The sequence below is a fragment of the Austrofundulus limnaeus genome, unplaced genomic scaffold (genome assembly GCF_001266775.1).
Source record: "Austrofundulus limnaeus strain Quisiro unplaced genomic scaffold, Austrofundulus_limnaeus-1.0 Scaffold60, whole genome shotgun sequence".
Taxonomy (NCBI): domain Eukaryota; kingdom Metazoa; phylum Chordata; class Actinopteri; order Cyprinodontiformes; family Rivulidae; genus Austrofundulus; species Austrofundulus limnaeus.
This window is the reverse complement of record NW_013952462.1, coordinates 1406130-1424129: the sequence shown is the minus strand read 5'-3', so window position 1 is coordinate 1424129 and position 18000 is coordinate 1406130. Positions and strand designations below refer to the sequence as shown.

The 18000-nt window shown below is 38.2% G+C and overlaps 1 protein-coding gene across 7 annotated transcripts in view; it reads left to right on the top strand.

The window, feature by feature from the left end:
• The first annotated feature begins 481 nt into the window (after positions 1-481).
• The window catches only part of cita (citron rho-interacting serine/threonine kinase a), a 42347-nt gene continuing 24828 nt past the window's right edge, over positions 482-18000 (top strand). For all 7 annotated transcript variants that reach the window (XM_014009680.1, XM_014009676.1, XM_014009679.1 and 4 more), the window contains exons 1-13: positions 482-600; positions 824-946; positions 1073-1217; positions 3074-3249; positions 4819-4920; positions 8184-8326; positions 8595-8688; positions 8800-9006; positions 9185-9338; positions 10534-10723; positions 15985-16090; positions 16614-16757; positions 16946-17065. In XM_014009680.1, coding sequence (XP_013865134.1) covers positions 845-946; positions 1073-1217; positions 3074-3249; positions 4819-4920; positions 8184-8326; positions 8595-8688; positions 8800-9006; positions 9185-9338; positions 10534-10723; positions 15985-16090; positions 16614-16757; positions 16946-17065 — 1683 coding nt within the window. In that variant the 5' untranslated portion in view covers positions 482-600; positions 824-844. The remainder of the gene's footprint in view (positions 601-823; positions 947-1072; positions 1218-3073; positions 3250-4818; positions 4921-8183; positions 8327-8594; positions 8689-8799; positions 9007-9184; positions 9339-10533; positions 10724-15984; positions 16091-16613; positions 16758-16945; positions 17066-18000) is intronic.

Here is an 18000-nt window from a genome sequence, read left to right as displayed (position 1 = left end):
GTGTGTGTGTGTGTGTGTGTGTGTGTGTGTGTGTGCGTGTGTGTGCGTGTTTGGTTACCTTTTAAAGACATTTTTCTGATATGATCACCTTTCTTGTCAGGACCAGCACCCCTTAGAGGACAAAAACTGGTCCTGATACTGTAGAACTTCATTTTTGGGTTAGATGTTAGGTTTTAGGGCTAAGGTGCAGGTGTTTTCTTAAGTAAAAATGGAGGTTGTAACAAATTTGAAATGTGTATGTAAAGTATATAAAATAAATACTACCAACTCCAATAAAGCTGCAGTAATACCTTCAGAAATTGCTTTCTTTCTGTTTATAAACAGAAAAAATACATYAATTCTCAGAAGAAGCTATGAAACGTTCTTTCTGTGCTCAACGCTCAGTGATTGGTTAAGAATTGCATYTAGGCCCGCCCATGTATAAATAGAACAGCCAATCAAATACCGCTTTCATTCACCAGGCTCTGGAAGTGGGCGGGAAACGCGCAAAATTTGAAAGTTCACCCGGAAACAGTGGACAGCAGAAGATAGGGTTTTTGCGCATTTGACTTTTATCAATGTAAAAAAAAAAACAACTCTTAATACCTGCATGGCAGTCTGGTAAGTATCATCACATCGCGTTGTTTTACGTTTGCATCTATACTAGAGGAAAATGTCGGATGTTTTGTTTTGTTTTGTTAATAAAGTTCGGGAGCAGACGTTACTCACAGTTAGCACATGCTAAAGGACCAGCTGTTGACATTTGGTGGTCGCTCCACTTGTGTCTTCGGTCTTATTAATTAATGTCGCATAAATATAAACGCAGACTTTGTTATTCGCTCAGGTTATCTGTGSTTCGGAAACCATGTTGAAATTTAAATACGTGAGTCAGGGAAGCCTGAAAACGCTCTGTACCTCCGCTGACCCCATCACRACCCGCAGCTTGAGACTCAACCAGGTGTTTCAGGTAAAGCAGATATGTTCTCACGCTAACTTGTGAGTTGTTTCAGTCACTATAAACGGTTTTAAAGTGGCTGCAGTAACTGCATTTAGACGCTGACTTCACCTTCCTGTGTTTGTTTATTGTCTCCAGGGAAGAGTGAGCCTGTGTGGGCAGCAGGGAGGAGGATGCTCTTTAGGACGGGAGGAGTTTCTGGAGGCTCTTCTGCAACTTTACCAAGAGTGCACCTCCCCGGAGCTGATGAAAATACATCATGTGGCCAACTTTGTCAAGAAATGTAAGCATCACTTTCACCCGTGTGTCAAAGGTGTCGTTCTGAGCTGTGCAAGAGTTTCAAATCAGCTAGACTTTCTTATCTTTTTTAAAAAATGTGTTGATCAATATTTCTCCAGGCTTTCTGAAGGTTTTGTTGCTGCTTTTTCTTTGTTTTCTGTCCAGAACTCATACTTGACCACGATTGAGTGCAAGCGCTTAAAAAAAGAATAAAGGTCAGGTTTTTAAAAAATTAGCATATGAACAATTAAATATGAAATAATAATTTTTCTGTGACTGATGCCCACACAGATTTTTTTTTTAGAATTCAGGTCATCCAATGGGGGATATTTAACAGATTTTTCTTTGTTCTAATGTAGTTTTTATTTAATAAAGTAGAGCAATATATGCTTTACTTAAGCAAATATACCCTTAGCAACCCTTGCAAGATCTTGTATACTTAAAACTGACACGCAGAAGAACATTCTTGTTTTTAAAATAATAGATTGTGGGCTACAGCAAGCAGGTTGTTGCAGCTACTGTTGCATCTTCTTTTTAACCTGCTTGGTTATTTATTAAGTATGTACAGACATTACCAATTGATGTTTTAATTATTCAAGTGGCCAGTTAATCAGCTTATTTCTGATCTAAAAATAATTAATTTAATAAGTGGGGAATAACAGGAAAGAGTAGACAAACGGCCTGAGAAATGCATCATTCTTTGGTTGATCATTAAATACATGTCAGGCTTTCACCTAAAAGCTTTTTTAAATCTCCTCTGCTCGTGTTCAAATATTGTGAAGTCTACCCAACTGTTCTTGTTTTATTATAGATTCAAGTTATCAGTCTGTGCCAAATAAAACAAATCAAATAAGTTAGATTTTAGCTAAGTTTTCTGAGATCTGTTGACACAACTTTAATTAATCTCTTTTGCTTAGGATCCTTTTAATGTATGAATGATTCATAGGTTAAAAATAAGTGGGTTAACARGCAACCAAAAACAAAACATTTCTGTCAAAATGTTCTGGTACTTTACAGAAAATCAGAAAAGAAAGAAAAAAAATTGTAACACCTTCAGAGAGCGTTGATAGCTGATTAAAATCATCTTCTGTTAGACAAAAGTCTTTGGAAGCAAATAATGTATGACTCGTGATTTTTGCACAGCCCAGTGTATGTTCATGTTACCAAGTGGCCTTCTGCGTACAGCAGAGGTGCCCAATGTGGGGCCCACGGGCCAAGATTGGCCCGCTGAGCCATTTGATTTGGCCCACCAGCAGTTGTCCTGGTTACTAGATTGTAATTATGTTAATATTAAATATAAAATACAAGTAACTACAAGAGACGTTTAGATTAGATTTAAGCCCATATATAGATTTGCACACCTTATAAGACCACATATACTCAAATTTTAAATTATGAAAATTCCCATGAGCCTTTGCTGCCTGAGCATACATTGAATTTTCTCCATGTCCATGGGCTGAAAAAAAAACTAAAGAATGTGGGCAACCACACTGGCTGCTAATTTAATCATAAAAAAATAAAACAAATTTACTTAAGTATTTGCATTTCTTATATTATTGCATTTGGCCCGCGGCCCTCAGGTTGATTTTAATTTTGGCCCTCTCAGGGAAAATGTTAGGGCACCCCTGGCGTACAGTCATTAGTTTGTGTTGTTTTCTGTTTGTACCACAGTATGCAGGTTTAAAGTCACCACATAGAAATCAATTTTTGAAACCCATATTACAAAATCAAAAAAATAATACCTCAATATTTTGTTGATGGCTGGTTATTATATTAATTACTTTCCAAGCTGAATGCCTGTATTTTCTGTTGTGACTGCCTGCGACTGAACATATCTGAAAACTTGTTTTTGTGAAACAGATTCTGAAGTGGTCTCAGAGCTGCGGACCCTGCAGCCAGGACCTGAGGACTTTGAGCTTCGTGCGGTGGTGGGTCGCGGCCGCTTTGCTGAAGTCCAAGTGGTCCGAGAGAAAGCCACCGGAGACGTGTGTGCCCTTAAAGTGATGAACAAGATGGTGTTACGCACTCAAGAAAATGTAAGCTTCCTCTATTATATTTGGCTTAAAAAAAGTACCTGAAGATAATAGTAAAATCTAAAAAACAGATGCTTATAAAGAACATTTTGTTATATGTAATGTGTGACAAAGCACATAAAGAGTATCGTCCTCACAAGTCCGTGTTGTCTTTTATTAACCCCCACGGGGTTCTAAAGTTGTAATCTTTAAAAGGCCCACAGGAGAGCACTGCAGGGCTGAATACATCAAAAACAACTGTGGGGATGTTTTCTTTTCTGTCACAACTGTGCTTTTTGGCATATGACTAATGGAACAGCTCTCAGTCAGAATAGTACATGAGCAATGACGGCACGAGATGTGAAGTGAGCAACAAATTGCTCAGTTTGAATGAACAAGTGCGATGTTTTGTTCATACCAACACTTTGCTTTATTTAAATGGCAGTTCACTGACAAAGCAAGCAACATGAAGCGAGGCTGGAGACGGAGGGCGTGACGTTTGTCGAAGAAAAAGTTAAATATTTAGATTACTGGTCAATTGATATATCCATTCGTCTGTTGTTGATGTGTGTTTTCTTAAAATTTAAAAAGCTAAATTTAATTTTAAAGATAGGCTTAAAGTTTTAACTTAAATGATTTCAGTACTTATTTATTCCTATAATATCTGCATTGTTTTTGTTTGCTAAAGTAGGTCTGTTCTCTCTCAGAGCAGGAATGGGGTAAAAAAAATCTAAATCCACTTGGTTGCTGGCTGTAGATGAGGTTGCCTGAACTGCACATCTCTATACATTTTTGTTTATCAGCCTTTTAAAGACAACCAAGACCCATTTTTATTGTATTTTTTGTAGCCTGAATAACAGGGGCGGGGCCACAGTGCTGAAATCCGATTGGCTCCCTGAAGTGCCCCTGTCCTGTCACTCATCTGTCCTTTGCCTAAGAGCAATGATGGTTGGTGCAGTTCCATGCCCAAACGCTAGAGGCGCTAATGAGTCAAACAGTAATGTCCAGCATGAATCAGTCTCACAGAAGTCGTCTTCTCTTCTTTTAAAGACTGGAACAATTTTGCAAAAATATCTTTCAACTGGCAAATAATGGCTTCATTTTTTCACATGCTTTGAGAATATTTTGTTCATATACAGTAAAAACACATGTAAAATTCACAAGGAGAATTTAAGATTTTTTAATAACATTACATTACGTTTCAATTGTTGGACCATATGTTACCGGTTAAGCCTTACCAAAACCAAGGATTTATGTGCAAGGGTGTTGAACAAATACTTGGACCCTCTATGAATATTGTGGCCCCATGATGGCCCCTTACTCAGAAAAATCCTAGATCCGCCACTGCTGTACAATCAAATGTTTGGCAGATGAACTATCGACTGATCAGACTGTTCATACAACTGTTGACTTCACCAGTTTTATAGGAGAGTGGCAAAGAGAAAGCTGCTGTTAAAGAAAACTCAGATAAAACATCAATTAGTCTCTAAACATAAAGAGTCTATTTAAGACTATATTGTTCAGTACTTTAGGTTTTAGGCCCAAGAATTGTCTACATTACATGTATAATTGTGTCTCTTAAATATTTTGCAGGTGGTTTTTCACGAGGAGGAACGGAAGATCCTGTCTCTGAACAGTAGTCCCTGGATTCCACAGCTCTTATATGCCTTTCAGGACAAAGATAATGTCTACCTGGTGAGACTGGAGTGTTTTTTTTTTTTTTTGTATATTTCTCTCAATCAAATTTGTTGTATAGAACTAATAGGACAAGTAAATAAGCTTAGAGTAAATGATTCTCACACAAAGTAGCATTAATTGGTATAATATACAATCTATAACATATGAGGCACAAATCTTCCTTTTTTGCTAATACTTAGCTATAAATGTAATCTATTACAGTTTAAAATGCCCTCGAAAATACAATTGGAGCATTTACATCAGCCAACCTTAACTAAAGATATTTAGATAAAAATGTAAACAGTAAAGCCAAATCTAATGATGTTTGTCTTATCAGTTTATGCACACAAATACGCTGAAGTCATTAATGCAGTGTTGACACTGAGAGGGTGTAGACTTGTTGATCGTTTGTCACAGTAGCCTACAGTTAGAAAAGAGCAGCAGTTCAGTTAATATTCATTTTATTTCACTTGAATGCACTATTTCACCTGCGGAGCTCAGCGTGTGGTGCGTGCACAGTCTCTACTGGCACACTTTCTCATTTAAAACTGGGCCACAGTCAGCCTAATGGTCTTGAACTTTGCCTTCATTTTGACTCATGTTTGCTTCTTAAAACAGCCCTCATTTCACCACCACTGAGTTTGTTTACCCGCAGCCTCTTTCAACACTACACCAACTTATTCTGAACCCGGATATTCTTTGTTTTCAGTCCACCTAACCTGTCTTCACCCCTGGCTTTCCTAATGTGTTCATCAACCCACTTCCAGTGTTGTAACTACTGAGAATAAATTGCGTTAATCACTCGCATCGAATCCTGCAGTTGTACTACTAAAACAGCTTGTTATGATTGAATCAGCACCACCACAAACACTTAAAAATCATGTTTTAATGCCTAAATAACCCTCCTCCACTTCCTCTGACCAAAAACCTCTTGTTTATTAATCTTTGTGTCTTTACAAAATGGTAACAGAGACTAACACACCACTGTTTGACCCACACTCACTAATCCTTTGTGGTTGATGTCACAATGAGCAGCTTTATCTGCAGGAGCAGAGCACCTCCCAGGTAAACACGTAGCGATTTAATTACCTCTCATCTGTGTTAGTAGTTTCATCATTTTTCTCATTTATGGCTTTCATTAGTGCCACTACAAAATGTCTTATATTTTAATTCACCCATCCTTCCTACCTTTGTGTCGGTATTTCTAGATGTAAACGTTTCTGTGCCCTCTAAAATGTGCCAGACGTCTCTTAATTCTYTAAGAGACTGTATATACAGTATTCAGCCAGCCATCACTCATTTCTTTGTTTCACTTCAACAGATCAAGACTTTTCTTACTTTTCTTTTTTAACTGGAACAAATGATCCTACTGTCATATCTAGCAGTCAGTGTTCCTCTTTTTGTCATGTTACATCTTTATTTCTTTGAAACTTTGTAAAAATCTTACTCTGTGCAAGTGTCTTAGACCCATGAACAGATTGTGATTAAAGGGGCAATATTATGTGTTTCTCAGTCATATATTTAAATTCTATACCATAATAAAGTAACTACGTCACCTTCAGTTGTTATTAAAATGCTGTTTTTATGTTTAAATAGAAAATAAGCTTGACTTCTCATCATATCTGTTTCTAAATGCCTTGAAATTGGAATTCTGTCTCTTTAAGAACCTCCTGCCGCTTCTGTCCCGCCCATTTCAGCAAGGGGCCGGGTGGGTGTGTGTGCTCTGTGATGAGACACAGGCCAGAGGAGGAGCTGATCCCAAAAGGCGGTTCTAGTCCCAACCAGTGGTTTTTGCTCCCCTGCCTGGCTGCCTCAGGACACTACAGGATTTCTCAAACATGCATGAATGAGTCAAAGCAAGACTCTGGGCATGTTTTTGATGAGAGGACAACATTATAACATGATATAAAGCCCCAAAAAGTTGATTTTACATCATATAGCCCCTTTAATAAAACCTTAGATCTTATCAGAATGGTACATATGTTGAAAAAAAATCTAAAAGTAGCAAGACTGACAACTTTCAGGATTGCTAATACAGTTTCTAGTTAACCAGATTGTGTTCAGATATTTTTATGCTCTTCTCTTCTCCATGCTCGGCCTCAAAAGTGCTGTAGGCAGTCCTCGGGCGTAGACATAATCCACTGTGTTATAGAAACTACAGCTGCAGAAAAAAGTTAGGAACTAAGTTTATGATTTTTTTAGCTTCCAGTTTTTTTAGTTATCTGAAAGAATTTATGGATTTCTTTTGTCTTTAACGTCTATTTATCATACGAGTAAGTCATTTGTTTTTTAGCGTAAAGAAATGGTCTCCCTTTCCCATGATACCGTTATACCCTAATAGTCCAGTCTTTTGCCCCGAAGCACTGTTGTTTTATTTTTAACACTGAATTTATACAGCTGTTAAGGTATCTGTCTCTGAAGACCTAGGATAGTTGAAGAAAATAATAWTTTTCTGCTCAACAAAGCCTCAAATTGTACAGGACTGTTTGACATTCTTTCTAACCACCTAAATATCTTCCTTTAAATCCCCTGGCTGTCCCTCTCGTTCCTTTTTCTTTTACACTCCCCTTCTTTCTCACCCTGCTCACAAACTGAGCGTGGAAGAAAATACAAAGCATCCATCTTTATCCGTGTGTCTGAGAGGCACCCAGTCTCTCCTTGTTGCTAGGTAACACTGGAGAATGCTCCCGTTCATTCAGACTCGCGGACCATTCATGCACCAGGGGCTCTCGCCTGTTATGGCTGCGTGGACGCAACCGTGCAGCTTCAATCAACCTGACCAGGCTCTTTTCTTCTCAAGACATGGAGAGAGCAGAGAGAGAACCACAGCTAGTTTGCCTTTTTAGAGCTTTAAAAGTAATAATTTGAATGAAATTTCATAAGTGGCTTCAATGAAAAGGGTTTTTGTTTTGATCAAAGGCTTAAAAGCTGCACTGGGATTTTGCAGTTATTCCTGGTGTATTTTTAGCACTGCTTTGACTGCAGTATCACAGATGAATCAGTAATAGTATTCAAATTATTACATAACTGAATCTATAATGTAAAGAACCACCCTGTGAGATACATTTAAATAAAACTTTGATCTGAGCTCAGATACATGTGGTCGTTTTCATTCTTAATACAGACGTATTTGCATAAATCCCTGTTTCMACTGCTTTTTATTGCTGCTCAGTCAAATCCAAACACATTCCTTTATATTATTTTGTAATGCTAATCATATTTTTTTTCCTGTCGGTTTACCTTTTTCTTTTTGCCTATATTTTTAATGTGTCTATCTTCAGGCAATGGAGTACTTGCCAGGAGGTGACCTCATGTCTCTGCTGAACCGATACGAGGATCAGTTTGATGAGTCAGTTGCTCAGTTTTATTTGGCTGAGCTGGTAGAGGCCATTCATGCTGTCCACCAGCTGGGTTACGTCCACAGGTAGGAGACAAACTATTAAATCCAGTCTCCCAGTGTTTGAGTGTTTATTTTGAAGAAAGATGTGTCAGTAGATGGTCTGAGTAGGTTTTTTTTTTAACTTTCTAATAGTCACAAAAAATTGTTTTGACTTCAGAGGATGAAGTCATGTAGTGTGAAATTATTATTGTTGTTCAAAAATTTGTTCTCTAAACTTCGTAATAGCTGCCAAATGGTCTCAGGAGGCTTTCTAAAAACAGTATCAGATGTCTTGTAAACTATTGTCTTTCAGGGATGTAAAACCAGAAAACATTCTCATCGATCGGACCGGACATATTAAGCTAGCTGATTTTGGATCAGCTGCAAAGTTGAATGCAAACAAAACGGTGAGTAGAACACAGAGTTTAGCCCGTTTAAATTATTATTATTATTATTATTATTATTGTTATTATTATTATTAGCAACATTTTTGAGCTGTTTTTCTAATGTTTTTCCAGGTGGCCATCACCACAGTACCTGTTGGGACCCAAGATTTCCTCTCCCCTGAGGTCCTGAGTGCTATTAGCGGGGGTTCTCACAGCTCCTATGGGATTGAGTGRGACTGGTGGTCCCTTGGGGTCATTGCTTATGAAATGATTTATGCTAAGTCTCCTTTTTCTGGAGACACGTCCACCAAGACCYTTCACAATATTCTCAACTTCCAGGTATAGAGTTGGTTTATACGCTGCTTACTGGTTGTCTGGTCTGTAAACAAATAAAAACAGATCTTAGAAAGGCATTTTCTACAAAACACTTGAATGGAATGAATAAAACATGCAAGTTGACTAAAGTAATACCTGCTCAGTATTTATGTTATGTGATGTTTATTTTGTTGGCCTGCAGCGTTACTTAAAGTTTCCAGAGGAGCCACGTGCCAGTAAGCAGTTTGTTGACTTGGTGCAGAGCCTGCTGTGTGATGCAAAAGAGCGCCTGGGTTTCCAGGGACTCTGCTGTCACTCTTTCTTCTCGAGTATAGATTGGAAGAACTTGCGACAAGGTGAGGGATTCCCTTCCTCTGACTTTCTAGTTTCTTGTGGTTTTTTTTTTTGTTTTMTTTTTTTGMGGGGGGGGGGGATGCTCAAATTGATTTAAATTATGGTATTCGGTTATTGGACAGATGAGTTGCCAAATATTACAGTTGTTTGTGCATTAAGTGTGGGTGCTCATACACAGAACAGAACAATTGCGTTACAGTGTTTTTCTGTTAATAATAAGATTCTGTGTCTCGTTGGCAGTAGGCCAGCTCTTTATTAGGAGGGGGTAAAAACAAAAAGTGAGGCAGACTCGTTTGATTCCCAGCAGACGCACCACAAATCTTGTGTGCGTGTGCCACCAGAAATTCATCTGTGTTTGTTCAACGTCATCGCTGTCACCAAACTCGACTTTGTCCGCTGACCAGCTTTTGAGAAACACGCCTGTGACACTTTTAATTATTGGACATTTTCAGTGAAGCTTGCTCACGAGCCGCATCCTGCCCTTGCATTGTAATTCACAACTGTATCTGCAGGGATGATGAGCCCTTATTTTGCTCTGCCGAATCATTCTGCTCATGTCCTCAGATGACTAAAACCCTCTTATTCAGAAGCGTTTATCAAGCATCTTGTTTTCTGACATTTTTTCTGTTTACAGAAATCTCACCTGTGCCTCTTCTTTAAACAAGGAGCTTTTAGAAAAACATCACTTCAGCAGAGACGTCAGATTAGATTATAATACAGTTTTGGTTTTGCTTCCTTTAATATTTTTTGTTGTTTTATCTGATGATTTTTCAGAACATATTAAATGTGGTATAAAAAAGTATCATATGTTTGTGTCATCTTGTTTACTGACAGTTTAACACAGATGGAGCTTTTTGCTTCAGCTGTGGCTCCAGCTGATTAGCTTGCTCTGCTGCAGTGAGGGAGAGCGAGTGAGCATGTGTATGAAAGAGAGGAGAGGAGAGGAGAGGAGAGGAGAGGAGGGAGGAGGGAGGGAGGTAGCTAGCATGTGCATCAACGCGCGACTTGCCGCACTCTAGGCTCCCACCGCTCTGCTCCTCCTCCCCTTCTTTCTCTTCCCTTTCTCCTTGTTCTTTTTGTTTACACATTTTATTTAACTACCTTGTTTGGTTTATCCTTTTTTTTTCTTTTGTTTTGGGTTTTTTTTTTGGTCCCCTTCTTCTCTTATTCCCTCCTCTCCTCCTTTTACCCTCACAGTTCTTCCGCCTTTCGTTCCTGCATTGCATGCTGAGGATGACACCTCTAATTTTGAGGAGCCGGAGCAGGCTGCCCCCTGGCCAGCCTCAGCAAGCCAACGAGGAGCTCAGCCAGCGGGCTTTCAGGGCCAGGATCTGCCCTTTCTAGGCTGGTTCTTCAGCAGACCTTTAACAGCATTGGCCAAAACTGAGTAAGTGCTACCTGTTTCCTGTTATTGTTGGTCTTCTGTTCAGAAGGGATCTACTGTCTGTCAGCACAGAGACTCCATGCACAGCCCCTCTGTGACACCTTTGTTGGCTAAAAAAAAAAATCCCATCGTAGTGTTGGCTGCTGTCCTGTAGACACACTCTCATAAGAACAGCAACAATCTTCAGGTAGCCTTGTTCCAGGTCAAATAGGATGATCGTTTGAGCTGTTGGTTTTATCTGTCAATWATTTTATGCCTCTTAGCTCTTAAATTGGTTTGTCCATATGCTGTGTCAGACAAGCAGCATGGGAGGGGAGGAATCCCCCCTTCTCTGGTGTCTCTGTCTTTAAAAATTATTTTTGTTCCATTTTGAGACCACACATGGTTCACTTGCTGCGTAGGTAAATCAAATAAATAAAGGACTGGAGGTTAGGCTGCCTTGTCTTTCTGTGAGCGCTGATTGGTATGCGTCTGAGTGTGTCAATGAGGTTTTGCTGAGAAGCGGAACCCCACACACGGGCACACTCCCACCCTCGCTGCTGGTCTTGTGGTTCCTCTGTTACTGTGAAGCATTATCGGCTCTCTACTTCTACAGCTTGGGACTGTAATTTATCCTAATGGTGTTTGGCTTCTTAACCTCAGATAATAATGCACCGGCATGGCTTTCATCTCTGCGCCCCCATGCCAGCGCTCTAGCAGGTTAATGATGCTGGAGACTGCAGATCAAAACAGCAGCAGCACCAACAGAAAGGGAAGAAAAGCATTAGCAGATTAGACAGGAAAAAGGATGGGAGCTCAGATTGGGGGAGAAAATCTATTTCTATGGCTGCTATCGTCATGTTTTTTTTTCCCAGTCCCCACCCCCATCTTTCCCCATCTTTCTCCTCCTCTTATTTTCTCTGTCTAACGTCTCTGTCCCTTGCGGTTACACCATCAGTCATCTGTTTATGGTTTTCAACTGAAGCCGGTCCTGTTCCCAGCTGTATTTGACTTATGAAAGGGGCTTGAGAGGTCTTAGAATGCATCACAATTTTATGTGGGTGCATGCATATGCATGTCCACATTCTTCATTACAATGCCATAAATGAAAAAGAATAGGCCAAAGTAAGGCATAATGAAGTGCTAATTATGTGTTTTGAGAGTTATCGTCATGATTCTTCTTGCGCTTCTTTTTTTCCTGCCGTATCTGTCTGACTATTCATTAGGAACACTTGATGACAAATTTTCTTACCAGGTTTGCTCAGATATCTGAGGAGCCATTTATAGCTGATAGTAAAAAAAAGTAGCGTTTTTTCCTGATGTGCTTTTACCATTCTATCAGGAAAATATATTTTGAAATATTTTCAGTCAAATAAGAAAATTATAAGGTCTTTTGCAAAAATGTGACAATGGAAACCTTGGCAACTGACACAAAATGCAAATAAAATAATTCATAACAATAAATCAAGAAACATGATTTATAGATTCAAGAGTGCTCGCAATTTTGATCCGTAAAACTGTCTTACAGTCTGGGACCCAAGACAGCAAAATCACATTTTTTGTGTGTCAGTATAATTTTTCGTATCATACTGACAGCAGTATTGTAACACAATYTTTTTTATGAGATGGTCTAAATGGAGCAGACAATATATTGGGTCCAAATATAWACCCCTGAGGAACCCCACAGGTCAAAGGTGCCAGAGAAGAACAGTCAAAATCTGTTGTAGATGGGTAAAGAGTAAATAGTGTTAGAGAAACACTGAAAATCTCAACCCTTTTGGTAAAGGAAGCCAAAAAATTTGAACATAAGTTTATTTTAAAAATTGTAGGAATTTATTTTATAACTCAAAGGAGTACTGTCTCAGTGCTGTTTCTGATCTCATATAAATTTGCCAAACGCATTTTACTGCATCTAGCAACTCATTAAGCACATTTATGTTCATACAACAAGTGGTTTAGAGGCAGATTTATAATTTACAAATAAACTAAACTTTAAGATCAGGTTTCTTGAGAAGGGGTTTAACTAAGACCGTTTTCAGCACTTTACAAACATTTGCAGCAAATGACAGACAAACAGGAAAAAAAAAACTGGTCCAACGCCACAGATGACTTCTTTAGGAAGACTTGGGCAGACATGATCAAGTGGACTTGTTGAAGATAATGGTTCACTTTCAGCAAATGAAAGGATTTTTGTCAAAGTGGGGAAGATGAATGAATTGTTCAGAGCAAGGTTTAAGGCAGAATGGATGTTTTTATCTTTAAAATGTTAACCAAAAAAGCATAAAATGTTTTACCAGTAGTCGCCCAAGGACTCAGTCCTGTTGGAAAAATAAAAGAAACCTTCAGCTGGGATAGTTGAAAATTATGAGATTATCGGTTAGTTTATTTATTTTCAGAGCCAAGTGTTCTGCTGTCTTTTTGACAGAATGGATGTTGTCTCTCTGGTTGAAGTGGATTTAGACCTAAAGGGGATGTCAATTTCCAGACAAAGAGCTCAGATTAATGCCATCATCAGTTTGAGACGACGGTGACTCATTTTGATGCAGCACAAAACTAAATGAAAAAAAAAAAGAAAGAAAAAAGAACAGCCTAAAGCAGCAGCCTCATTGTTAAAAACCTGATATACACCACAGTTATATAAGCGATTAGTTCATCTCTGAGTTTTGGSCCCTGATGATTGGGGTTGACAAGACCATAGCTTGGACAGTCTGTCTGGTGTGACATCTGATTCTCTGTAAAGATTTGTTAGCAACTCCTTATCAGAAAGCCCTGAATGATGCCAGATGGCTGCACACTGGGTTTCAACTTGTATCAAAAAGTATTAATTATTTAGCTGACCATTTAACCCCTCCATCTAATGCTGTTACAGGGTTTGGGATTTTACTTTGAAGGGGAATGTTCACATCTAATTGCCAGATTTTTYAAGAAGTCTCTTTGACCACACAGAAACTTTGATTTTTCTGGATTTTTCACAAAGTCCTTGAACTTCTTCACTGTTCTGCTATGAAGCCAGAAGMCCCATTTGTTTGCCAAAAACACAACTTCCCAATTTAACAAGACTCATTGTTTTGATTTATTTGTGTGTTCATATGTTTATAATAAGGGTTTGCGTACATATTTGCTTTTTAAAATTACATTTAACAAGTGCAGGGAGGGAAAAGTATATTTCACACCACTCAGTTTGTGTTCGGGGTTTTGTCCTTGGGATGAACTAGCTCTGTCTAAGAGTCTTGAGTTGTAAATGCACCAGAAGGTTGTTTGGAGAAAATCCATCTGAGTTTCTCAGAAAGCAACATAACGTTTGTTCTGTAGCATGTTGTTTGGATATCCACAGGTTTGGAGAGCCTTTTTTGATGTGTTTTTGTTCCTTTTKCTTCCCTTTTGATCCTGTGGGGACATGCTCAGCCCTGTGGTGTAGACTTCTGATGACAGAATTTATATTCCAGTGGGTGGTGAGAGTCAAACAGAAGGTACTGATCTGTGTGAGTTGYTTTCCTGTAAACCTAATGTTAAAGTTTTTCCATCTTTGTCCATAACTTGTTAGTGTATTTGATGTTGCTGACCAAGTTGACAAGTCTGGTGGACATTTCCACTTCTTTAGCTTGGATTTGAACCCAGATACCACCACATACCTGAACCAGTGGCTTGGTGGTGTTCCTTTATAAGACTCCAGGGCTCTCTTTTTCATTTCCCTTCATGTAGAGATTGGCCACAGTGGGTGACACCAGAGATCCCATGGCAAATGGCACAGCCATGCTTCTGTGTGTAAAAATTCTCCTTAAACTTGAAATAAGTGGTGGAAAGACGYTATGTCCAGCAGGATACAGATCTGCTCTGGGTTGGTTGGGTCTGTTTATCTTGTTGAAGATGTTTTCTGACAGTTTCTGCTTCTGATGAAGGTTTTACACATGAAAGGTGAAAGAACATCAAAAGAAACGAGGATTTCTCCTGGAGCCAGAGTCAAATGTTTAACCTTTTTGTTTGCCAAATAAAATAAGTAACTGGGTAAACTTCTACTGGTTAGAAAACAAATTTGTGAAAAATTGTGTTTTTTAACAGTTTGTGTTCCAATTTCCTGCATGTTTGTTGGTCTGAATTAATCTTCTAAATATACAAATCTTCTCCGATTTTCTATTTAACATACAGTATATAAAAAAGAAGAAACAAAACAGTAAAAAGAGACATATAAGGTGCAGAAAAATAAAATGCATCCTGGCCAAGAAACCCCCAGCTCAGACTCAAACTATTAATCTGTGTGTAGTTCCTCTTCATCTATTCAATTTGAGAAGGGTCCTGATTAAGTTGTCTAATATTAATTTTTGTGGCAACACACAAATTCATGTAGCATTTGTTGAAATGAATAAATCTGATGCATTCGTCTCGATGGGTAACTTCCCAGTTTAATTACAGTTCCTGTATAAATAACTTGTGCTTTGATTTTGATTAGTGAGGCTTGAGGTGTGGGTGGGCCGGGTTGGGGGTGGGGGGTGTCGTCTGAATGCATCATAGAATATATGTGCCATCTATAAATGTGTTTTCAGGAGGAGGTTTCTTGGCGCACAGTGAACATTTCATGCTTTTGTGATTATTTTTAACACCGCGACTCAGCCTGAGTCAACTTTATTACAGATCTTTTTGCAGTATTTGTAAACTCATTCATYCATGTCTGTTTATTATTTAGGATAAAACTGACTTAGTGCTTTATAAATTTCCAAAGATTGGAAACAGAAAGAAGGCATTTCCTTGCATAAACATGAAAAACGTGCACAGTACACAATGTAAAAAAGATCCTCTAACACCTTTTATTGTCAAGAAAAGATAAAGAAAATTAGGCCCATCCAAATTCAGTATTGTTTTAATGAATAGACTCTGATGAAAAGATTTGAATCTATTGTCTTTTWAAAAAAAAAACGTTTTGATGAACGTTATCCTAATTGTTGACAAGCGTATCTTTTGTCTGCTTTTAACTACTCTTGTTAAAAAGGAAAAGTAGACTCAATGCAGACGTTGAGATTTGTGTGCACTTCTTTAGTTTTTTCTTGTTTTTCTTCATTTTTAAGTATTGAAATCTCAGCTAGTGTCCATACAGAGATGCTGCACTCATGTAGCTTGCATTTTATAAAAACTCAACTGTTTACATAGTAGTATTTTGATTTTTGAACAATTGTTAAAACAAAATGATGTGAATACCAAGTTTATTTAAACGAGTGTTTCTGCCTTCAGTTTGAAGTATTCATGCTTTATGTAAACACATTGAAGAAGCTCTCCTTATGTTTTTTCCTCAGGTCAGTGTCTGCAGGTCTAAACTCTCCTGCTAAGACCAACTCTATGGAAAAGAAACTGCATCTTAAAAGCAAAGATTTACAAGAAACTCAAGACAAATGCCATAAGGTTTGTGTGCGCTCGTTTTTCAAAGCTTTTAATTCATGTTTCGCTCTTCAATGTCCCCTTTTTTTAAACAAAAATCTTATTGGAAAACTATTTATTTGTATTAATGTCTGATTGGGAACTGTAAAATTRTACTTTTATTTCATCATTGTAGATTTTATTTCCACATTTTCTTTGTTTATTTTGGCGGTCTGGCTTAAGACGGATCACAGAAGCATCTGTTGGTGCTCCAGTAAGCCAAGATAATCTTCTTGTTTGTACAACATAACAGCTTSGTGATTTGAGGCATTCATAACGTGGCAATGGGTCGGAGAAATGGGTTAGAATCTGTATCAGAATCAAATAAAATGGCCAAGTACGCCTTGGCATTCTAGGATTCTCGCTGCTCGTTTCCAGTGATCCTACAGTACAATCTTAAGCTTACACTGATGGAACACAAAATCTGTTTTTTTTTTCTTAAATACTGTAAATTATTAACCCTCTCCTAAAAGCTTTGCTGAGATGTGGTTTCTTTTGACGTGTCAAGATGGAGCAGGAAATCTCCAGGTTCCAGCGTAAAATGACTGACCTGGAGTCGGTTCTCCACCAGAAGGATGTGGAGCTGAAAGCCTCAGAGACTCAGAGAAGCATCCTGGAGCAGGATCTCGCCACCTACATCACTGAATGCAGCGTGAGTCATACTACCAGCTCTTTCATAATCATCTGTAGGATTTTAGGAAATGCTTGAATGAAGTATGGTTAAAGATTTTTAGTGTTTGTTTTTTTTAGATATTTGGGTCCTTTTATGTAACTGTTCTTAATTGAATTTAAAATATGGTGCTGATTGGACACTGAGATTATGTATTTATGGGTCTACAGAGCCTGAAGAGAAGCTTGGAGGAGGCCCGTGTTGAGGTCTCCAGAGAGGACGACAAGGCCATGCAGCTGCTGCATGACATAAGAGAACAGGGCAACAAGCTGCAAGAAATTAAGGAACAAGTACATGCATTTTTTCCCTCTTTTTAACTTTAAGGCTGCTGTACTCAAAGTTTACTGAAAGACAAAAATGACAAAATTCATGGTCCATCTGCTAAGCTGCTGTCTTATCTTACAGTATTRAGTTTTTTCAGTTCAGTTTGCAGTGTGATAATATTCTGTGTGTGTGTGTGTGACTGCTAAACAGACGGACCATCTCCTCTGAGTTCACAGCTCTTATAAAGGTCATGCCTGCAGATGGCAGCCCTGTGAGCTTAAAAACCTTAAAGATTAATTAATATTTAAAAGATTTGTCAACACTTCATCATTGTGTTAAACTAATTTTATGTACTTTAATAAAGAAACAGGGATTTCTATGCAGGTGYAAACCTTAAGTGACCTCAGTGACAGTTTGGTTGGATTAAACAAATCGTGCCATCTAATGATAGTGGATGGGTATGTGATGTTAAAGAGATGACTTATTCCAGAAGTAGAGCTTWGACTGTTCAATAAGAGTGGCAGATAAATTTTGACAGTGCCAGTTTTTCTGTCACCTCAAGATCTGYGGAGTGGAGTTGTAATGTTTTGGTTATTTTCGGTTTTGTAAAGTTTTCTTGTTAAATGATCTTTGCCACAGAGCATCACATTTTAACAGATTACTGCAATCATGAAACGGTGTTTGTGTAAAAGTCTGTCGCTGCAGCAAAGTGAACGTTTGTTGGTTTTCACGGCTTAAACAAGTTTACAGTTTTCACCCTCCTTAAAAWCACTGTTTTACCTGAATAAGTAAAAATATTTTTGTATAAAGATTTRAAAATCAGTGGCTAGACTCTTAAAGTACATGTTTATGTTTCAGATATATTTTTGCAGATAATCAATCCAAAAAGAGAATATTCATTAAATGATTTGAGATTGTAACAACATATCAGATAACAGGGGTCCTGCAGATCCTTAAAAAC